Below are 21,372 nucleotides of genomic sequence, written 5' to 3'. Positions count from 1 at the left end.
AGGAGAAGGTTGGACGGTGGTGATTGAGCCCCCCCCCCCCTCCCCCTTCCAAGCCGTGGATGTGCAGCTGAGCGCGGGCATCTTTGCCGTCAGAAGGCGGAGGATGGTGCCCGGGGCCCCGAGCACCGGTAGCGCCACCAGCATGCTCCCCGCCTCGGAGGCAGCCAAAATCTACCAGACCAACTACGTGCGCAACTCGCGCGCCATCGGCGTGCTGTGGGCCATCTTCACCATCCTGTTCGCCATCGTCAACGTGGTGTGCTTCATCCAGCCCTACTGGATCGGCGACGGCGCCGACACGCCGCAGACGGGCTACTTCGGCCTCTTCCACTACTGCATCGGCAGCGGCCTGTCGCGGGAGCTGACGTGCCAGGGCAGCTTCGCGGAGTTCTCTAGCATCCCGTCGGGCGCCTTCAAGGCCGCCGCCTTCTTCATCGCCACGTCCATGGTGCTGGTGCTCGGCTGCATCGGATGCTTCGCGCTCTTCTTCTTCTGCGGCACGGGCACCGTCTACAAGATCTGCGGGTGGATGCAGCTGGCTGCAGGTGAGAGGGCTGGCTGAGTTTAGAGCCTGGAGCGTCATGATGGAATGCCGCCCCCCCCCCCCCCACCAAATAGAGAAATGACTTGATGGTACCTCGCACAAGCTCACTTACACGCTTAATTTGCTGCCCAGACGACTCACTTATAGCCATACCTGTTTTTGGTAACGCCAACACAGTCAATTTCTTCATTTATTTTGGCAAATTTGTGTCTGTTACTTTTTTGGTAGCCTTTCCAGGTTATTGCACCTCAACTTGGTCATTTGGTTATCATAGTACTTTACACAAAAGTTGTGCTGTGGTTTAATACGGTACCAAGCCAAAGTTATGGCTTGGTTCACTTATTTAGGTACGTCCCAACAGTACCTTTTGATTCAGTTAGTTTGGTTCCTTGCACAGCATACAAGTCCTTTCAGTTATTTTGGCAATTTGAGCATAATTCCAATGCAGCGGAGTTGGATGGAAGTGTTTAGGGGGTGGGAAGATGGTTCGGGGGGCTGGCGGATGTAAAGCGCAGACGACTTGTGCGGATTAAAGAGGATCACCTCCTTTCACTAATGAGGATTTCCAAAGGCGCAGTAAGTAATCTCCCCCAAGCAAGCGCTCAATGACAACTTGGCAATGGAGGAATGCTAAGCTAAAGCTAAAATAAGACTGTGGCTGCACAACAGCACCCGGATACATCCAAACAATGCACCGACGTCCTCCCATATTGTTCACTAAATTTTATATGATTGTGGTCGTGAAGACAGAAGTTGTATTTCGAGGCTGCCTTGTTGCTTGGTGAATTCTTGAGAACGTTTTAAGCTCATGTCCTCATTTTGTTTTCTGCCTGCCTTTGAAGCTGGGCTGCCAGGCCATTGGGGAAACGTCACTGCTATGCATCCCCAATTTCTGAGGCTGAGAACACATCCGCTCTCTCTCTTTTTTTCCCCCCCACAGGAACGTGTCTGATCCTGGGCTGCATGATCTACCCGGACGGCTGGGACAGCGACGAGGTGAAGCGCATGTGCGGCGAGCAGACGGACAAATACACGCTTGGCGCCTGCTCCCTGCGCTGGGCCTACATCCTGGCCATCATGGGCATCATGGACGCCCTCATTCTCTCCTTCCTCGCCTTTGTTCTTGGCAACCGCCAAGACAGCCTCATGGCCGACGAGTTGCTGGCAGACAGTAAGTGGCTCGAAAGGGAGTCAATGACTAACGGGCGTTTTCCCACTTGCACGGCAACCCGATGAGACATTAATTCATGCCTAACTAGGCTGCCGCAAAAATTCACACTTCTCTAGTCCTTTAAGCAGCTATCGAGCCAATGCAGAACACGAAGGCTTGTGCCACGCTGTCCACAGCTGCTCAATAACGGTGCGGTCGCCATTTTAAACGGCTTTCTCTTGCAATTTCTCCTCCAGAGAGTGCGAACAACGCCATATAAGGTGCAAGCCAGCCTTTTAAGACGCATATACAAGGTGAGGAATGGGAGCAATTTCCTTATTTTATAAAGTGGACGGTAATACTAAGCAAGTTTGCTTGTTACAGTATTTTCCAATGTACAGGTTATGATGTTGTCTCTTCTACTCCAATCAGAGGCCGAGGTGTTCGGAAAGATCCAAACAAACAAATCCTTGAGGACGGCAAGGAACATTCCATTTGAAATATATCATTGACCTCAAACTGGCTGCTTCTCTTTGGGCACCCACCCACACAAGTTGCTGAATGTCTATGAGGATATAAAGACACTATCGAATGATGGGGGGAACCGAGACTTTTTATGAACCAAATTCATGCTGTCATTTGCCATTTTGTTCCACTTAAATGTTCGTGATTAAGTGGTGGACGTGACTATGATAGATTTGAGGTAAAAACAAAAAAAAGCTGCAGCCTACCGTTGGGGAGCGGTTGTTACGTGCAGTACATGTGCCATCCATATACTGTATCGCTGTGGGGTGCTAAAGCCCTCCGAGGCAAATAATTTTTTTGGGGGGGGAAAAAAACCCCCATCAACAGACATAATTCATCTACCTCTACAGTTTACGCATGATAATTTGTGTTCGTGTTACTTGCAAAATATGTCCACAGAATATGCATCGATAAGTGCATATGACCAAATACGGTGGTTCAGTCAGCTAGCGGACTTTTAAGTGATGTGGTTACTCGATGCCACAAAACGACGTTCGAATCTTAAATATTTGCTGGCAGCAAGTAAAAGCAAAAACGAAGAAAAAAAACCCGGCTTGTATCTCAAGACACCAAAGAGGTAACACCGCCCTCTGGTGTCCAGAATTAAAGATGCAAGCGCCGAGACCGATTGTAAAAACTTGTGAATAATGCTTGTTTTTACTGATTTTAACTACTGTTTGCATGGATTTACAGGATTTTAAAATGCATATTCATTTTTTCTGAAGAGGCAATAACGTCTGCGGCACACTGGAGTGCATTTACCAAGCGAGACTTGTTACTGTGAGTTCACTTCCTGTTCAGATGCTGACCTGATGTTGCCTTGTCCAAGAGTGTCCTGTTGAATAAAGATGGGGGGAATATGAAAATAAACGTGTTCATCGGTGTTTTAAAGAAAACGAAAGTTTGCAAAGCTGTTTATAAAACTGTCATTACAGTGATTTATTATAATGAACCATGAAAATAGCCACCAGTGCAGTGTCTGTGAGCTCCTCCCCTCGGCACAAACACACTCACGAATAATAATAATAATAACAATAACAATAAAAAATAGGACAAAGTCGAAGAGTCCAGAGAGCGTGGAAATAAAAAATAATGTTACAGTCACGGAAACATTCAGCTTTGCCAAGAAGAGCTTTCGTATGTACATCCACGTTTGAAAAATGGGAGGCAATGGCTGCGAATTGTACAGGCGTAGAAAAACAAAAAAAAAGCAGATATTTACAAACGTGTTCCTGGTGAAAGCTGCAGTGACCACCTATCATACATTTAAATTACACTTTCTACAAATAACGCTCCTTTTTTGGGGGGGAAAAAAATAAACCTCTAGCATCCTAGATGCGCGGGAGGCGCACATCTCGCATCAAACGCGCGAACCAAAGTGCGGCACTTTCAAGGTGGTGAGGCCATCGCCCGCCAATCTTTTTTCTGCGGCGCTCAACGGACTTCTGATGTCAGATGGAAGCAACTTGAAAAAAAAAAAGTCACTTTTTCCTCAACAGAACAAATGCGATAACGCGCCGCTAGATCAAGAGAAAAGGAACAGTGACAACAGACAGACAAAAGGAGGAGAAAGGAAAGGAAGGGAAGAGAGAGGGGGGGGGGGGGTGGAATGTCCACAGCAAAACAAAGTGTGGCTGAACAACAGAACAGGACCCCGAATGAGACGGTGAAGTCCTCCCCAACTCGTCACAGGAAGGAAGTAGAAAAGGAGCAGAGCGCCAAGAGCACCACGACGGGTCGTCCATCTTTGACAGTTTGTCGAGAAGATGATGTCAGTCTGTTTGTTTGTTTTTCTTATTTAAATACCCTTTTATCCAACAATCAGCTGTTTTTCCACTGGCCATAGAAAATATATCTACAGTTGCCCCGCGTGTCTGGGCTTGCAAAATGACGGGAGTTTTCAAAGTGGAAAGATTTCCATGGGAATAAACCAGCAATGCGAGAAAAGCGGCGAGCGATTTCATTTCCGTCAGTTATGAACGGGAATTGTCGGTGTTGGGAGCCAAAATTCAATTTTTTTTTTGTGTGTGTGTGCAAACAAGGTACTGAAGTCGCTGATGGTGTCGCGGCACACTCGTTCAACTCTTCGCCTGGAATATTTCCAAATTTTCCCATGGAAATTGAATGCAAATTTCCACAGCTTTACAACCCGACCCTCGTCCCCCCCCTCACCCCCCCCCAATCCTGTTTAGGCAGAGTTCAGTGCCACCCTGTGCTCAGGTAACCCGAAGTGTGGAAGGCCGTCGAGGAGGCGGGGCCCGCGCGAGCCGGCAGTTGAGCGGCGGCGGCCGGAGCCGAGCCCGGTTGAGTCTGTTGCGGGGGCGGCGGCGGGGGAGGGGGCAGTCCGCTCTGCTGAAGGGACGGGGCGTACGCGGACGCGGGCACCGAGGGGTTGGCGAGCAACGTCGTTTGAAAGCCCGTCAAGTTCGGGAAATGGTGGGGCGGCATCTGGGCGCCGCCGGAGGGGTTGGGCGGCGGCGGGGGCGGCGGCGGAGGCGGGGTGAGGGACAAGGGCGGCTGTTGCTGAGCCGAGGGCTGGCCTTGCGTCAGCGAGGGGGCGGCCGTCAGCATGATCTGCTGGATGGGAGCGGGCTGCAGGTTGACGTGCAGCAGGGCGGGGCTGGACATGGGGTGGGGGGGCGGCGGCGGCGGCGGGGGTGGAGGCGGGGCGGCCGAGGTCTGGTAGTGCACGTTGTGGGGAAGAGTCTGCATCAGGGCCTGAGAGCCCGCAGGGTAGGAGGGCGTCACGGCCGCTTTGAATCCGGGGAAGGGGCCCACCGGGGAGCCAGTCTGAGCGGGGAAGTAGGCCGCGGAGGCGGGCGGCACCGGTGGGGGAGGCGGCGGCGGCGGAGGGGGGGCGGCCTGCGCATTGTACTGGACGAACGACGGCGTGGCGACCTGGCCTGCGGTTTGGTTCTGCGACTGGGAGGAGAAGAGCGCTCTCTGGCTGCGGTAGGGCGAGCCCTGAGGCTGCGCGTGGAGGAGGGGCGGCCCCGGGTAGTGCACGGGCGAGGAGGGCGGCGGCGGCGGCGGGTGCAGCTTGGTCGGGGTGACGGCCGGCGGTTTGGACTTGGGCAGCTGCAGGGTCTGGCTCACTCCTCCTTCTTCCTCTTTCCAGCTGCAGGGTACTACAGAACCCAGTGGGCCAGGAGAGCCCGGCTAAGAGGAAGCGACAAAATCGTTCAAAAAAAAAAAGAAAAGAAAGGAAAACAAGTCCTGCATAATCCGCTCAAGACTTACTGCGTGAGTCGGGGTCTTCTGAAGTCCAGGAGATGGAGAGTCCCTCGGTGTGGGTGTATCGCCTCCGTCTGCTTCACCATCTTGAACAAGAGAAAGAAATGATGTCTCCATACTTTTGAGGTCTAGTCAGGCCTGCAGTACGCGTGACTGGATTTTGGTTTCCCGACAACATTGGGATCACGATTTTCCTTTGAAGTGCTTGTCGGTCCGTCACCTGTGTCTTTGTCTTTACTGAGCAGCAGAGCTCTGTGGTAGCTGCGCTCCCGCGCCTGCTCGACGGACGTGGACGACGTCCTGCGAAGGAAAACATCCATGAGCTCAAAGACAAAGACGGCGGGTGTCGTGACGTCGCCTCCCCGCCTACCATTGTCCCTCTGCTCCTTCCCTCTCGCCCGAGCTCTCCGTCTCCTCCGCGGTCTGCGGCTCCTTGCCGCCGCCAAGAGCCGCAGAAGGAGGGGGGGGAGGCGGAGGAGGAGGAGGAGGGGGCGGAGGTAAGGAGCCCTCGGTCTCCATGGCGACAACGGGAAAAGCGTCCACGCTCAAAGAGGGCGCGCCGGACACCGGGGAGCCGCAGTCGGTCTTGGAGCCGCTGCGGCGAGCTTCGCGCTGCCGCTTCCTGTATTCCAGCAGGGAGACCTTGAAGAGGGACGTGGCGTTGAGCGCGGGTGTCGTGGCGGACCGCGAGAGGGTGATGTTGCACGCTACGAGCTCACCTTCTTCTTCTGCGGCGGATTTTGCGCTGACCCGCCTCCCTCGTCGCTAACGAGAGAGCGGGAGAAGCCGGCCGAGTTTGGGTCTTCGGCGCAGGGGTAAAAGAGGGGCCCCTGGCCGTCAGCAAAAACCGCCTGGGCGCTTGGTGCCGCCGCCGCGGGTCCCGTTGCGGCTTCGGGTCTGAAAGGAGCCTGCAGGGGCTCCAAGGTGTGCGACGGGGTGAGGTCCCTTAGGTTGGAGTTGACGGGAGAGAAGCTGAGGCCGGCCGCTGTCGTCGGGCACCTTTCCGGGCTCTTGATCCAGCCCGGGAAGGAGGAGGAAGCACACGTTTCGCCAGAGGAGGAAGCCTCACCGCCCCCGCTGCCGCCCTCCGCCGTCGCAACGTCCGGCCGGTCCTCCGCCGAGTCCGCGCACTCGATAACGGCGGGCGGCAGCGGACTCTCGAGTACTGAGGTCTTGGCGTCTGGCGGGAGAGCGTCGGAGCACGGCGTCCGAACGGAGGGAGACGGGATCAACGAAGGGGGACGCTCCGGCGGGTTGCCCACCTCCAATAAATTTGCTTTCGTGCCGACGTCGGGCGAGCTTTCCGTCGAACATTCGCTCTGCGGAGAACACGGGATGTGGTCAGTCACCATTTCACCAAAAGGGTACGGAGGGAAAAAAAACAAAAAACGGGGTCATTCACCTCCCGCGGCGGAGTAAGTGTTTGCGTTGGCGTGCCGGCGACACGCTCCGCTCCGGACTCCTCGCTTCGGGGCCGCGGCGGCGTGGACGCGGGCGGCGCCAACGTTTCCGTCGGGTCGGCCCGGGTGGGCGTGGCGCAAGGGGAGGCGTAGGGCGTGGAGCTCTCCGACATGCAGGCGTCGAGAGGGCTCAAGCGCCGCTTCTTCAAAGGCGTGGGCAACTCTGAAAGAACACACCAGCGTCACGCGCGTCGATCGGCAAGATTGCTGATTAAGAGCGCTCGGTACCGGGCAGCGAGCAGGAGCCGTTGTAGGGAAGGGGGCTGTCCGAGTCTCCGTTGACGGAGGGACTGAGAGGACCCTCGCTGGGCATAAAGAGACTGGATCTTCTGGCCGGACTGGTGGAGCCCTCCTCCTCGAGCGCCTGCTTTAACCATCGCTGCAGCCAAAGAAGGGAGCGTGAGTGATCCGGCGAAGCTTTTGATGCGGAGCAAAGTGAAGAGGAAATACGGCACCTTCTTGCAGGACCCGCTGGTCGGGGGCGTTTCGGGCAGTTCTCTGGAGCGCCGTCTCCCGGTGGGAATGCCGGGGGCGGTGGGGCTGCGGTTGGCAAGGAAAGGCGAGGAGAAGCGCACGTAGTGCTTGGGCGTGCTGTATACCTGCGGCGAGCAGGCCAGGCCCGGAAGGGCGTTGAGCTGGGTGGCCAGGACTTCGGGGTCGCTGCTGATCCGCAGCGGTCGCTCCGGCGCCGGCTCCGGGGCGCGCGCCGCCAACGCGTCCGGCTGTTTCTCGCCCACCCATTCGCTGACAAAGTGCTGCGGAGGCAAAAAAATGATGAGCGCCGGCCGGCTCGCTCCTCGCCTGGCGCAATGACGATACCTTTTTCGTTTTGAAGCTCTTGCTCCCGCTGCGGTTTCGGTCGGGGGCCGGAGAGTCGCTCTGCGGGGGGCTGGCGTCCGGCGGCTGGGCGGCGACGGCCTCGGGCTCCGGCGCGATAGGCGCCTCCCCCTCCAGGGGTTCGCCGCTCAGAGGCTCGACGGGCTCCGCCGGAGAGCCCGGGGCCAAGTCGGAGCAGGTGCTGATGGTGCGAGCTCGCCGCCGCTGCTGGCCGATGTGCGTGCGGTTCCTGGAAAAGCTTTTCCTGTTCCGCGAGCCTTTCACCTTAGCCGGCTTCAACCCCGGCTCCTCTTTTACCTCGAGAAGAGGCGGCTAGGGAGATGGAAGAGAGAGTTACAGCTCCGAGCGCAAAGCTCTGACATGAGCTGCGGTTGGAACAGGTCTGATTTACTGACTTGTGTTTATGCTAAATCACTATGCTATGCTACTATGCTAAAACACACTATAAAGTTCCCCCCCCTTTGCAGCACCATAACATCCTACCTGTACGACAGAAGGGGAGTCGGCCGTCTCCGGAGTGGCCGGCGGCTCCTCCTTGATGTCGCTGCGACCCCCCAGCTCGGGCTTGACGCTGCCGATGCGTTCCAGCGCTTGCTCGCGCCGCTTCTCCCGCTTCTCCATCCGTGCGAAAGCCTGCAGGATGGCCTCCATCTTGCGCTCCTCTCGCGTCTGCGGGGGAGGAAGGAGTTCCATGAGAGATGAAAACAATGCTCGGCGTCACGCGGAGCAAGGCGACGGATTCATTTGGAGCTGCGGAGAGAACGCGACACCCCTCGGCGGGCTCAAGACAGAGGGAAAGTCAAGAGGAGCACTGCCGAGGCACAAGAAGCATGAGGTTGGAACAGCTACCCTGGGGGCTGGGCGGCGACATCGTGAGCGACAATTTGGAGCGGATTCGCAGAAATGCGAGGAGTAGGTTCGCCAAAATAACCGGCAACCGGCTTTCACTCCTCCAAATGTGTGAGAATCCATCTCTCGCAGAGTCTTTAGCGGCACGCTGGCGGGCTAACGATGAGTCGGCACTTGACGCCCAGGCTCCGCGATGGCAAATGAGGCCGACTGCGGGGGTCATTTCCAGTGTTTAGTCGACCCCCTCCCCCCGCTCGCTCATTTTCATCCCTCTCATGCGTCGAGAACGTAATGGAGCGGACTGGCGAGCGGGCGGGCGGGTCATTTCATTCAGTGTGTGACGGGATAGCGCTTTAAGAGGGGGCACCGACGTTTTTGCCTGCGTAAAACACAAAGCAACAGGCAAGGAGGCAAAGGAAACGGAAGGCCAAAGCGAGACACATAAGGGGGGGGGGGGTGTCAGTGCTGATGAAGATGAAAGAGACAGCTGCAGCAAAACCGAGCCACAAATATCAGACCACACCCAGACACAAACAAGTGGGGCGGGGAAGGGCGGGGGGGGGGGGGGGGGTGGTTGTCGATTTTTGCCATCTACACTCTGCGCTGGGGGGCTGCAGGAAAGCTACTCAAAAGCTGAAAGGGCGCCGTTCGCCTCGGCACACTTACCATCTTCTTCCTTCTCTCTGCAATCTGTTCCTCTGACTCCATCTCTACTTCATTGCTAACGGACGTTTTGTCTTCTAGATCCTCAAATAAGTCGGGATCCTGTAAAAGGGAGGCGGGGGGTTGGGGGTTGGGGGGGGGGAGAGGTGGCGGCATGACGTTTTGTCATTCAGGTCTGGCTACAGACGAGAAGGAGAACAGGTGAGAGCAGCGGAGGACGGCAAAGGTGAGGAGGGGAGAGAGTGGGGGCCAGTCACCTGAAGCGTACTGGCTGAGGTGAATATTGGGGAAGATTGGGAGGTGTCGTCGACTCGGCTTGTGCCGCGAGTGGGCACAAAACAACACTGCCCACCCACTGGCGTCGATGCGCACCGAGAAATGAGTCGCTATCGCCTCCTTTATTGGGGCTAAAGAGCTTTATCTGGAATGTGGTAAAGTAACTCGGGGGACAAAGGTGACGCGGGAGGTCAAACTAAAGTTGAAATGTTTTTTTAAAAAATAAGTCAATAAAAATAAAAATAAAAAATGGACAAACAGTGGAACTCACATGTGGAGACGATAAACTGGGGAAATCAGTGATTGGCTACGGGCTGGGGAGTTGGTACCTGATTGTTTGAGATGGAGAGTCGCAGGGGCGACAGTTTCCTCTGCTTGCAGTCGCCCACGCTCTTGCCCTTGCCCTCGCAATCCACGCCAATGTTTTGGTTCTGGCTCAGGTCTTCCCGGCCCGGGTCCTTGTCCTTGCGGCTGTTCCGCCGCCGCGCGCCGGAGCCCAGGTTCTCGGTGGGCTCCAGATTATGCTTGAGAACGGGGCACTCCGGGTTGCCCTTCACGCAGGCGCAGTCCACCTTGTATTTACTGCGCACGAAGCAAAACGGGTGAGTTCCCAGCTGAAATCACCCCCGGGATGGGGGGGAAGGCGCGTGACTCACCAGCTGCCGAAGTCGTAATCAAAACCGATGGTGATCTCCGTGCCTTTGGCGATGGGCCTTAGCGAGTAGATGTACAAGTGTAACATGGCGTCCTCGATGACGTGCCGCACCTGACGCGCAGTCGGTCGGGGAGAGTGTGAGAGCGCGTACTGAGAGTTGCGATACGTTGCCGTCGGGGGGGCGTGCGGCCTCACCTCGGCGTTGGGGGTGCAGGAGCGGCGGATGAAGCGCGCCTCGTTGCCGAAGCTGCGCGCGTCCACGCACATCTCCAGACCGTCAAATTTGGAGTAAAATAACACAAAGGGGTATGGTCTAGAAAAGGAAGCAGAGACAAGTGTGAGCTGGAGTTGTATGAAAATGTGGATGCGCCCCCCCCCCCCACCACCATCAATCCAATCTCTCTTTTTTGTATTGCCGTGTCCCGCGACTGACCTCTTGAAGAAGTATCCGTTGGCTTCAAACTGCTGCCGAAGCATAAACTTGCCCCTGTACTCGATGATGAGGGAATCGGGGGCCAAGTCTCTGACGGCCTTGAGGATTTTCTTGTTCTTTTGAACTTGACTCTGCGCAAAAAAAAAAAAACGCACAGCCTGAGCCACTGGTCTGCGCAACCGAAGAAAGTACGACACAGCGGCCCGCGTTTGTCGTACCTCCACCGGGGGCTTGAAGGAGGCCGGGTGCGTGTTGTAAGCCAGGCTCTTGCCGTCGCCTTGCTCCTTGACGCGCAGCAGTACCTGCACGTCCTCGCTGTACTGATTGCTGCTGGCCTCCTCGTAGCGCTCCATCCACGTCTTGATCTTGTTCTCCCACAGAGCCGGGTGCTCCGTCGGCTCCTGCTCCGGGGCGGCGCCCTGTGCCACGAGAAACGGGGCGGGTTTATTTGAGGATCGGCGCAGAGAAACCCGTCTTGTGGCGCCGCGTGTATTTTTACCTTCACTCTGGAGGACTTTCTGGAGCCCTCTCGGAAGGCCTGCGGGGGAGCAATTAAAAGATGAACAAAAGGGAAAGTGCGTAATCTCCAACATGGCGTCACTTTTTTAAAAACTTCCCTCGACATTTTGGAAGTAGCGTTTATGCTATGCTATGCTATGCTATGCTATGCTATGCTATGTCGATTTTGCGGAATTTACCTTCTTGGCTCGCGCCGAAGATGCCGGGGGTTCCTTTTCGCCGCTCTTCTTGCGCTTCTTGTCCACCTGCTTGTTGCCCAGGCGCCCCGTGGTGAGGGTGATGGTGGTGGGCGTGTGCTGGAAAGTGGAGTAGAGCTCCAGAGGCACCTCATCCCCGCTCTCCGTCGCGCTGGTGTCCCCGTCTACTTGAATGACAAGGAGGCCAGCGGCGCAGATGAAACGCGTTCTTTTTCTGTCCAGCAGGTGTCACTGTTCAAAGAGGTGCGCCCCGGCGCTAGTGACGTCAATATGGTGAAGTGGGGACTGCAAGTATGCGAGTCTGAGAATGTTACCAACTCGTTTTTGGAGAATGTCGCCGCCGGCGGATTTATTAGTCGGTCAAAGTTACCGGATGACAGTGCAATTGCCCGATGACGTCTTTGGACAGAACTTTACAGAGGTTGGACAGCGGCGTGAATACAACCACAACAAAATGCAGCTGAGCTTGTTGATCATCACCTTTTAAAATCGGGAGTTTTTTTGGTTTCAGCTGTGGTTGCTGAGCTATTACCAAGGACATACATCTTTAATCAAATGTTGACTGAACGAGTCTGCAAAAGCAGCTTGTTTTTTTTTTTGCTCTGCAGCCGGTGACTACTTTGTTGTGTAGTATTACTCAGACTATGATCAGCGTGTTATTTAGAGGGGAAATGTATGTGCTTTTTAGCATTTGAGTCACTTTTCAGAAAGTTTCCACACAACTTCCGTTAGCCTAATAGCACACGTCATTTTAGCTAACAACATACCAATGTGCTCGTTTTCCAACTGCATTCAAACGAGACACTAGCGACGATTTTAAAAGCGGCTCCGTTTGCTTCTCGAGGGTACAGCGAACGGTCTCCCCCCTGGCTTCGTTCGGTCCTACCTGACAAACATTCCCGCTTCCTCGTCTGCAGAAGGATGGCCCTCTCCCGGTCCAGGTGCCTCGGCTGGCACCGCTCGCAAAGGTACGTCTCGGGAATGTTCTGCCTGTCGATGCCCATGCAGTCGATGTGCTGCCAGGCGCTAGCGACGGCAATCAAAGCACAGAGTTGAGTCATCCGGGGATGGCCGGGGCGTTGCGAAACAGCGGCGCGCTTCGAGGCCGGCGAACCTGCACTTGTCGCAGCAGATCATGTAGCCGTCGTCGTGCGTGAAGCCGCAGATGCAGCGGGTGATGTCGGCCCCGTAGCTGCCATCCTCGGAGGTGCTGAGCGTGGTGCCCGTGGACGCTTCATCCTGGCCGCCCGGAACAAACAACCCCCCATCGCCCTGGCGGATCAACATGGAGGGGGGAGGCGAGGCCGGCGGCGTGGGCGGGGGCCGCGCCCCATAGTTATGGTCCTGGAGGGCGAACGCAAAGTCGTCAGGCGTCCGTTTGCGAACGCAACGTCTCCGGGTTGCTGGCCGCGGCTACTCACGGCATAAGGCAGGCCGATGTAACTGTGGGAATGGTGAGAGCTGCTGCTGTAGATCTGGTGCGGGTAGCTGGACTTTTCTACCACCACGGGGCTGGCCTCCACCGACTCGGGTCTGCAAACACGCACACAATGCTCACCTTAGCTAGCGCACAATATTAGCATTGTCTTCTGCGCGTTTGCTGGAACGGCTGTGGACGTACAATATGCCACTGGAAGCGCCTCTCTGTCTACGAGGCAGATCGGCGGACGTGCGCGGCACGTAGACGCAACCGTTTGTCAGGCTGGCTCAGGCCAAACCTGTAGTTCTACTTTCCGTGGCAAAAAAAAAAAAAATGCGCGCACCAACGCTGAGAGCCTGTTTGGCAGTTTGTGACCAATCCAACTCACTATTGTCACATGGCAGATGTGTTTTATGGAGGAAATGGTGTGATCTAAGAAGGAAGTATCCATTCATTTTTAGCCTGATTCAGTTGGGGGGGTCGCAATCAAATTCTGTAAAGTAAAATAATAGATAATTCAGCCTGATCTGCTAAAGTAAGACATGTGCAACTCACAATTTAGAGTGAACAAGTCGCGCGGCATTTCACACAAGCACAGCAGTCCATGCCACTTTCGCTCTTACTCCTCGACACGTTTTGCATTTTTTAAAAAACACCGAAGCTTAAAACACTTTGAAAAAAAGAGAGCAAACAGGTTGAACGACATTTAAAAAAACGCAAAGCCGCCCCAACTCAACTCCTCGTTTCGGCGCAAGCGTACCTGCCGCAAGTCCTCGTAGAACGCGCCGCGCGATATTCGACGCTTCCCGCACACGGCGCCGCCGTCAAAGTGAAAGCCGAACAAGTGTGCGCACGAGGTCGAGAGGAGGAACTGTGTTGAGGCGCGCGCGTTTGCGTTTGTCCGTGTGTGAGGAGGAGCGCTTCCTTGTGTGCCTACGCTACTCATTAACCGCCACACTGGCGCTCCTAACCGTCACGGGCGTGGAAGACACGGAGGGGGAAGAACAACATTTTAGCCATCAATCATTAACACCACCAAATCGGACGTACTGTGCAAAAACAAACAAACACAAAAAAAAACTTTCAGGTCACTAATTATCAAAAGGCAATTGATCACTCCAATTGCCTTTTAATTTGTTGCAACAACAGCGAGCGCAGCTTTTTTTTTTGGATGGAATACTTGAAAAGTGTGTGTTTGGTGGCCCTGAGTGTATTTTAAAAAGTTTAAATGTGTAAAGGGGCAAAATCATTTTCAATTTTTTAAAGTTGGTCTATCGCGGGTGGGTGTGCGACATCCCTCCCGCCCCAATAAACGAGCCTTCACACTCCACACTTGTAGCGTCAGGTGTGCAAACAAGTGAGCCAAGTTGTGCAGTGCGGAGGGAGGATACCGACTCAAATGTTGGATTTAATCGAGGAACAGCTGCGATTCCACACGGGCAAAAACAAGGCCCGGACAAACGGGAGACGAGCGGCCGGAGGAAACGCCTTCGCTCCTTGCTGGCCGCCATGGCAACGCTTGCAACTCCGCCGGTGTGTGCTTGTGGACAAGCGCGCACGCACGCAGGCAGGCGCACGCTGCATTAGCCAACAGCTGGCCGCCCTGCTGCATACTTGAGGGGATGTGGAAAGGACAAGACGCAACTCCCTCCCACCATCTTTTTTTTCTCCCCCCCCTCAGCGCGGCCATTTTTATCACGAGATCTTTTTCAACGCCGGTGGACGGGAAAAAAAAAAGAGCATGCAGAGGAGTCAAAAAGGGGTGCGTGTCGTCACCCCCCCCCCACACACACACACACACGCCATGAGACGCAGCGCTCCACTGAGGAGAAGGAGGAGGGAGCTTTGTTGTGAGGGCCACCTGTCACTCAGACCACTTCCATGGAAACAGGCCTTGCGCAGTGCAGAGGGGAGGTAAGTGGAGCGATGTGGCGGCGATGGGCAGATACCATGGCAACGCAAGCTGTCACCGCAACAGCTCTGATGAAGGCAAAAAGGGGGCGGGGCTCTCCGGTTTAAAGAGGCCGACCCCGTCCTGCTTCCCTCCTCGCGAGCGGATGACGCGGGCAGTTCTTTAGTCATGCGAGAGCATCTTGCTTCATTTGAAGCCGTGCCAATGTCCTTGACGAGCAAACCGGAGGGAGGGCGGGCCGGTGGGGAGTCGTGAGGCTCGTTGCCATGACGGCGCACACCTTTCAGCCTCAGCGGCGCGCAAACCGCCGGCCGCTGCCGTTTTGACACGGGCGGATGTAGATCACGACGGCTACGGTTAAGTGCAAGAACAATCAATGGCGGGGGCGCAACTGTCCATTACTGTGAGTTCCTCTCCTGTAATTGCCTCGGAGCGTTTAAAGGAGGCGAAGGAAGCATCGCTACGAGGGCTATTTAATGAGGGGAGGACATGCACATGGGAAATTGTTGAACCGTGCATGAGCTGATCTTGGACCGCTGCCAATTTGGATCAATTTCACTCATAAAATTTGCCGAGCGCGATTACATTTGAAGCGGGATCGACTCTGAGAAAAGAGGGTTTGTGATCAAAGTTTCATGGGAACTCCCGAGGGGCGTCAGGAGTGTCGGTGGAAAAGCAAAGCGGATGAAAAACCGGGGCGGCGCGGCATCCCGAGGATACTTACTCCGAGCCCGCCGCCATGTCCAGGTACGAGGCGTCTGCTGCTGTGTCCACCCCCGCGGGGATGACTATGCTCATGACGTTCTCTGCTGATCAGTTCTTGTCCTACTGAGTCCAGAGAATGGCAGTCCAAAACACTGGGGCATGCCGGCCACAGCAGTCATTGCAGACATCTAAGTGCATCCACAAGGCCTGGTCGAAGGACGATAAAAGGACGGAGAAAGTCAGCATTTGCCTGGGCAATGAAACACGTACAACATACAAGCTAAAGCTGCACTGCGCGCAAGCTCCCACAAAGCGGAGCAAGAGACCGCGCACGGCCGCCGGCAGCCATGAAGGGAAAAGGGCGCTCCGATGGCTTTTTGGGCACGGTGAGGACGGGCTACTTTGAAAAGGCGCATGCTGCAACTGTCGGCAGTATTGGTGGCAACTCAGGGGCGTGTGTGTTGTGAACACCCAGACAGGAGCATGTGTGTCAGTGTGGCTGGCCCGGATACAGAGCTCTGTTGATAAGCGGGATTAGCGGGAGGGGACAGATGACGAGACGAAATAGGTTGGAGGTCACACCTCCGCCTGGCCGCGCTCACTCTGCGGACAAACAAAAGCTCCGGCGGGTGCGATGGAGACGGAGAACGTCGAGTGATCGAGATGCACTCGTGTGGGAGCCAACTGCCACCTGCGGGCCTGAACAATCGCGAGACAATCACCCCGACCCGAGTGTCAGTCGCGTCTACCTCTTGACATTTCCGCTGTTCAATGGCAGGGTGAAACGACCCATTGAACTGATTGTTCAAACAAGGGGCGGGGGCGGCTTGCCAACAACCACCACCAAACGTCAGACAAGCCCTTTCCTTTGCATTAACAAATAGCAGCTCTGTGTTTATGAGCCACTCGCTTGACTCCCACTTCATCCAAAGGCTCGCTTCCCGTCTCTGGAGCGCACACGACGGCCCAACGAGAGTCAAGACGGACAAAAGGCGACTGCGAGAGAGCAGGGGGGGGGAGAAAAAGAGAAAACAAGTACAGTACACCAGCATTCCTGACTAAATCTGAGCTTTGAGTGCCTCTGCGTGCGCCTCCCACTTCCCTTACAGGAACTGTCCGTCACCCTTGGAGTCAGGCGTCCAAGAAAAAGAAAGGGGGAGGAAAAAAAATAAAGCGCCACTCTTTCCTTTGCCCAGTCGCCCCACCCAGCCGAATCCCTTTCCCTCCTCTGTGCACTTCCTAAATAAACTAGAGACGCAGAGTGGAAGCGAAAGGAGAGGGGCCGAGGACTGACGGGGACCGTCTGACAGTGACGCTAAACAGCCGTGACCTCACGTGGACTCTGGGTGGCGACGTTGAGCTCACGCGCAGCGTAAACCAATCTGAGAGTGAGGGGACACAGTAGCTTCATTGTGTGCAGAAGAAGACGCGTTTTTTTTTTCAGCCTTGCAAGGGAAACCCAGAATCAGCCGCCTCCTCTGCATGTTTTCATTGTGGTTCCTGCAGCTAGCTCTCCAAAGATGATTTTTTTTTTTGATGAGGAAAATTACAAATCCCCCCCCCACCCCCTTCTCACTGCCAAACAGCAAACAGATGTGCCTTGACACCATCCTGGTAGGCGGTTGCAGTGACTCAACTAGCTAGCGAGCAGAATCAAACACAAAGTATGACCCGGATGGAATGTTTCCTCTGTAGCCACAATGACACACATCCAGCCAGCGCTTTGTAAATAGCGCTGCAAGTGTGCACCAAACATGGGCGGGGGCATTTGTATGCATCCTGTACTAAACTATGCGCAATAACTGAAAACCCCAGAAAGACTCTTAAAAAAGCATTTAGGAGGACAATGACAGATGCGTCGTATTGTTTGTGCTCACTACCTCGGAAATGGCGACGAGGCCAAGGGCACTTCCGTGGCCTGGCGGGGAAGCACGTTACGAAAACCAAAGGCAGTCTCGAGGATTGCATTTAAAAGCGTTTCAGCGTTTTTATGACATATTTGAGTGAAACTGAATGACAAATGCTTGTCGTATCAACTACAACGTCAATAGCTCCTTTAGAGAAACAGACGAAGTTGGGACTATGGGCTTACAGCAGTTTGTGTCAAAAAAAAAAAAAAGGCTTCTACAGGTCTCCACAGGTCCCCTTGCTGCAGTCATTTATGACCCATTCCGCGCAGTGGTGTTACGCCACCGGCATCAATGCCGAAGCCTGTTTAAAAGTCCGCTACCCGGAACCGCTCACGCCACCGAGGAGGCTGCCAGGCCTCGGCGGAGGTCCGCCCTCCTGTTAAAAAAGAGTGATCTGTTACAGAGCAGCCAGTGGCACAAAAACAGGTCACCTGAGCCTAGCCTCCTCCACCCATCTGGGAGGTCACGTGAGCGTGTGGAGCTGAACAGGAGCCGGGGCGCATTTGTCTTGTGCGGGTCTCTCGGGGTGTGGGTACCACATGAGTGAGATCACTCGTGAGTAGGTGGGGGGTGAGAGTAGTGCCACACTCACATGCACGCACGGGCCCTACATGGTGAGATCTGCTGGGCGACAACGCTTCACCTAAACAGACGTGAAAGCATTTTGTGAAGTTGAAAAAGACAAATGCACCCCAAGCGCACAAAGACAGGCCTCTGTTTGACCGTGACACATTCGCGATAAACCTCCAGAGAGAAGCCTCGTCTGTGTGCTTCTCTCCAGTCGTAGAGAGGAATAATAATGGATTTATCCTCTGATGGACGCCTTTGTCGCAAGGGGAACTGCCGTCTCCAAAGCAACCAAATGTCTCCAGAAACAAGGCAACACAAGATGAAACATCCTGTCACAAGTCTGAATTATAACTCATTTGGCCTAATTATGCTTCTATGGGTTCATTTTAAACGAATCGTGTATTATATTTAAAGGAGAAGAAGCCAGCACACGTCACTCTTCCCTTCCAGAGCAGCTTCTTTTTTGGGGGGTTCCGAGGGTCTTTTTCTATTCAATCGGTTTGCTTTGTTGGTGACTGTTCTCACGATGAAACGTATATGCGTGTGCAGTTGCTTCTCGGCGAGTGTGTCGGCGCTGCAGTGAGGGCTGCCGGTAGGGGTGTGGAGGCGACAACGTTGCTATTATGTTCCCACCACAGGCTGGCCGCGGACGCCATTTTCCTGCCGCTTTTTCATCGTCGCAAAGTCGGCGGCGGCTCGCCAGCCGCGAGGAACGCCACTCTGCCCCGCACTCGGCCGCCTCGCTCCCCGCATAGGCGAGTCGCAGTGTCTAGCCCGTCCAACGAGAGTTTTGTCTCTGCGTGCCCGTGTGTCGAAGAGCTCGTCGAAAGCGAAGCTAGCGTGCTAATGGGCTAGCAATTATGTGGCCCACTTATGGATGGATCGAAACGGAGATCGGAGCACGGCGACGGGGCGAATGCGCCCCACTTGTCCAACGTGGTCGGGCGGAAGACTGAGACACATTGATAACCGGAGGGTAATTCCACTTTGTGTCGTCAGTGAAGGTCAAAAAGGCGGCGAACGGAATAATACGTAATGGGCGCTAGCTGGGCTAAGCTAGCAACGACAATGAAAAGTGGGCTAATGTTTTGTATGCACATAAACAGGAAGAAGCGATCACGCCTCCTTTGGTCGACTCACACTCGCGTGACACATAACTAATTTATTACTTTGAAAAAGTACGGCAACTCTTTATCTAGAATATATTCTTGTTAAATTACAAACTGTCTGACATGGCATGGGGTGTCCCCTCCCCCATACTTGCAGAATCCAAATCCAGTACATAGTTAAAATTTTACATCAAACCACAAGCCGAGATACGACAACAGCAACATGCTTTTATTCTTAAATTCATAAAGCCTCGTCTTTAAAAAAAAACCCCCAGGAGCGTGAGGTCACTGCGCAATGTGAGGCAGGCATTTAAGCAATTTCAGCAGCAGCTTGCATGCAACTTGGGAATTGCACTCACATATTTTACACGCTTCTTTACATTAATAATAGCGTTTATTGTTTCTGAGGCGCTTGATTCCGGACGGAAATTGGCTGCTGCGAGCGAGCAGGACTGTAAAGTTTGTAATCTAACGCAGATTATTACCATGTCGACTGGATTGGTTTGCTCAAAGGCGTAGTTAGGGACCTTGTCGATCGAAAGCCGATAGGCAAATACAGTAATGTGCAAAGGTTTAGGGCCGAAACGGTGCGCATTTTGGCCCGCAACGACACCGTGCCGAACCACGACCGTTGTCATATGTCAGGCCCGCCTCCACTACGAAAAAAAGTACGTACTCACACAGTGCATTGAGGTCCACCTAAACGTACATTCTACTTAATTGGCCGTTTTAACAATGGCTTGACATTTTCAGCGTTACGCCTCTAAATCATCGTGATGTTCGATCGGGGTTCAGGGTGTCTGCTGACTTTTTTTTTCCAATTAAGCGATGACTGCGATATCCATATTCTAACAACAACACCAGGCAGCTTTTTATGACGTTTAATGTACGGCCACTCAAACGTTGCCCCACCGTATCTGTCAAGCTAATTTGGGCTAATAGCATGTGCTAGCTAGTAGGAAACAAGCGCTATTTTGACGTTGCCAATAGGACACATTACTTTATTACCTGGGTATTTCTCCTTAAATGCATCGTGAATTCGCATTAAACGCAATGTCCACAAATGTGGCTGGGATAGCATGCAAGCTATACACGTATACAACGTTAGCCAGCATTGGCGTGATGTGCCAGCTAAAGTAAAGCCAACAATAGCCTTCCAGGGTCGGATTTGTGCTAACCTGACATGAACAACAAACTGCGGTGTACTTACCGTGTTGTATCCACGTTGGAAGGGGTCCAGGCAACAAATTAGGCAGCAGGGCAAGACCCTCGCCGCTGTCCACTCACCCTCCGCGACCAAAACAATACTTGTGTACACACACTGCGGATCACTAGCAAAAAAAAGCTCTAAAACGTTTAGATTCTCGCCTCGTCCTCGAGATAGTCCTCTCCTGTCCAAAATTCCGCGCTGCCTTTGGTGCCGCACAAGGAGTGGGAGGCCCGGTTCGTCGCAGGAATTGAGAGGGGGGCGTTAAAAACAAACTATTCGCTGGGCAAAGAGCGACTTTTAGAAATTAGATCCCCCTCAAAAGCAGTGTCTTTTCCCCTTGCAAAAATGGCGGCCCTGCCAGGACTGTGTAGGCTCCGCCTCCTCCCGGTCTCCCCCCCTCGCGCCCCTCCCCCAGTCAGTGAGAGCGACGCCCCGCCTCCACGCGCTGCGGGGTGACCAGGTCCATTTCACAGGGGCCGCCGTGCCCGACAAGTGCGCGCGCCTGATGCGTGCGCGTGTCCGTTTTACCTCTACTGGGCAACAGTTTCTATGAATTTTATAAAACATCTTTGGGGTCTTTTTTCCAAATGAATACGACCATTTTTTTATAATTGGATGTGTAATGTATGTAGTATACATGTGGTTTGTCTTACTTCTATGTCATGGCAATCATAGAAAACATTATTACTATACAGCTCACGGTGCAGAGGTACCGGTTCAGGTCCAGCTCCGGGTTGTGTGGGGTTTGCATGTTCTCCCCAGAACTGCGTGGGTTTTCTCCGGGTACTCTGGTTTCCTCCCATTTTCCAAAAACACGCATGGCAGACTGACTCACACACAGTTATTGACAATATGTTGGGCGCCTGTATGAAGAACAGCAAAACAAAATCCCGAACACAAAGCGGCAAGAGAGCTCAGCTCTTATATAACCCTTTACACAAGAGCGGTTTGTAGATAGGGTGGGGAGCGGGGCGTGCGTAAATACGTACGCACAAGTTACAATTATTGTAATGGAAACAACTTTAAGTCCCAACTACAATCAACTGTGGTGGACATTCATTGTGACTCTAACGAGGACAAGCCCAATAGAAAATAGATGGATATAAGATATCATAGGATACATTCAATAATAGGTATATTATTGAACTTATACCGCAACAAACATCCGAAAGGGACGGCTCTGTTGTTATTTAA

General features: G+C 54.0%; 2 protein-coding genes across 4 annotated transcripts; one reads left to right on the top strand and one right to left on the bottom strand.

Annotated features, from left to right (window-relative positions):
* The first annotated feature begins 103 nt into the window (after window positions 1-103).
* On the top strand, window positions 104-2,522 carry lhfpl3 (LHFPL tetraspan subfamily member 3). 3 transcript variants are annotated; one of them, XM_052055606.1, is made up of 4 exons: window positions 104-545; window positions 1,485-1,715; window positions 1,952-2,008; window positions 2,127-2,522. In XM_052055606.1, the coding sequence occupies exons 1-3, from the start codon at window positions 104-106 to the stop codon at window positions 1,972-1,974; spliced, it is 696 nt and encodes a 231-aa protein (XP_051911566.1). In that variant the 3' UTR covers window positions 1,975-2,008; window positions 2,127-2,522. The 3 variants fall into 3 exon arrangements, with proteins under 3 accessions (XP_051911566.1, XP_051911568.1, XP_051911567.1); XM_052055608.1 differs by having other exon boundaries at window positions 2,096-2,522; XM_052055607.1 differs by having other exon boundaries at window positions 2,079-2,522.
* On the bottom strand, window positions 2,523-21,286 carry kmt2e (lysine (K)-specific methyltransferase 2E). Its single transcript, XM_052055593.1, has 23 exons — window positions 20,179-21,286; window positions 15,399-15,586; window positions 12,764-12,875; window positions 12,457-12,686; window positions 12,229-12,368; window positions 11,325-11,509; window positions 11,126-11,164; window positions 10,845-11,045; window positions 10,627-10,757; window positions 10,389-10,506; window positions 10,195-10,304; window positions 9,868-10,120; window positions 9,266-9,364; window positions 8,234-8,419; window positions 7,733-8,062; window positions 7,369-7,668; window positions 7,142-7,292; window positions 6,856-7,076; window positions 6,173-6,772; window positions 5,824-6,095; window positions 5,674-5,753; window positions 5,460-5,539; window positions 2,523-5,378 (listed from the first exon to the last, which is right to left on the bottom strand). The coding sequence occupies exons 2-23, from the start codon at window positions 15,470-15,472 to the stop codon at window positions 4,419-4,421; spliced, it is 4,872 nt and encodes a 1,623-aa protein (XP_051911553.1). The 5' UTR covers window positions 15,473-15,586; window positions 20,179-21,286; the 3' UTR covers window positions 2,523-4,418.
* Between the last annotated feature and the right edge of the window lie 86 nt (window positions 21,287-21,372).

This window comes from Hippocampus zosterae, chromosome 21, assembly GCF_025434085.1.
Source record: "Hippocampus zosterae strain Florida chromosome 21, ASM2543408v3, whole genome shotgun sequence".
Lineage (NCBI taxonomy): Eukaryota > Metazoa > Chordata > Actinopteri > Syngnathiformes > Syngnathidae > Hippocampus > Hippocampus zosterae.
This window is presented reverse-complemented; position numbering and strand designations above follow the sequence as displayed.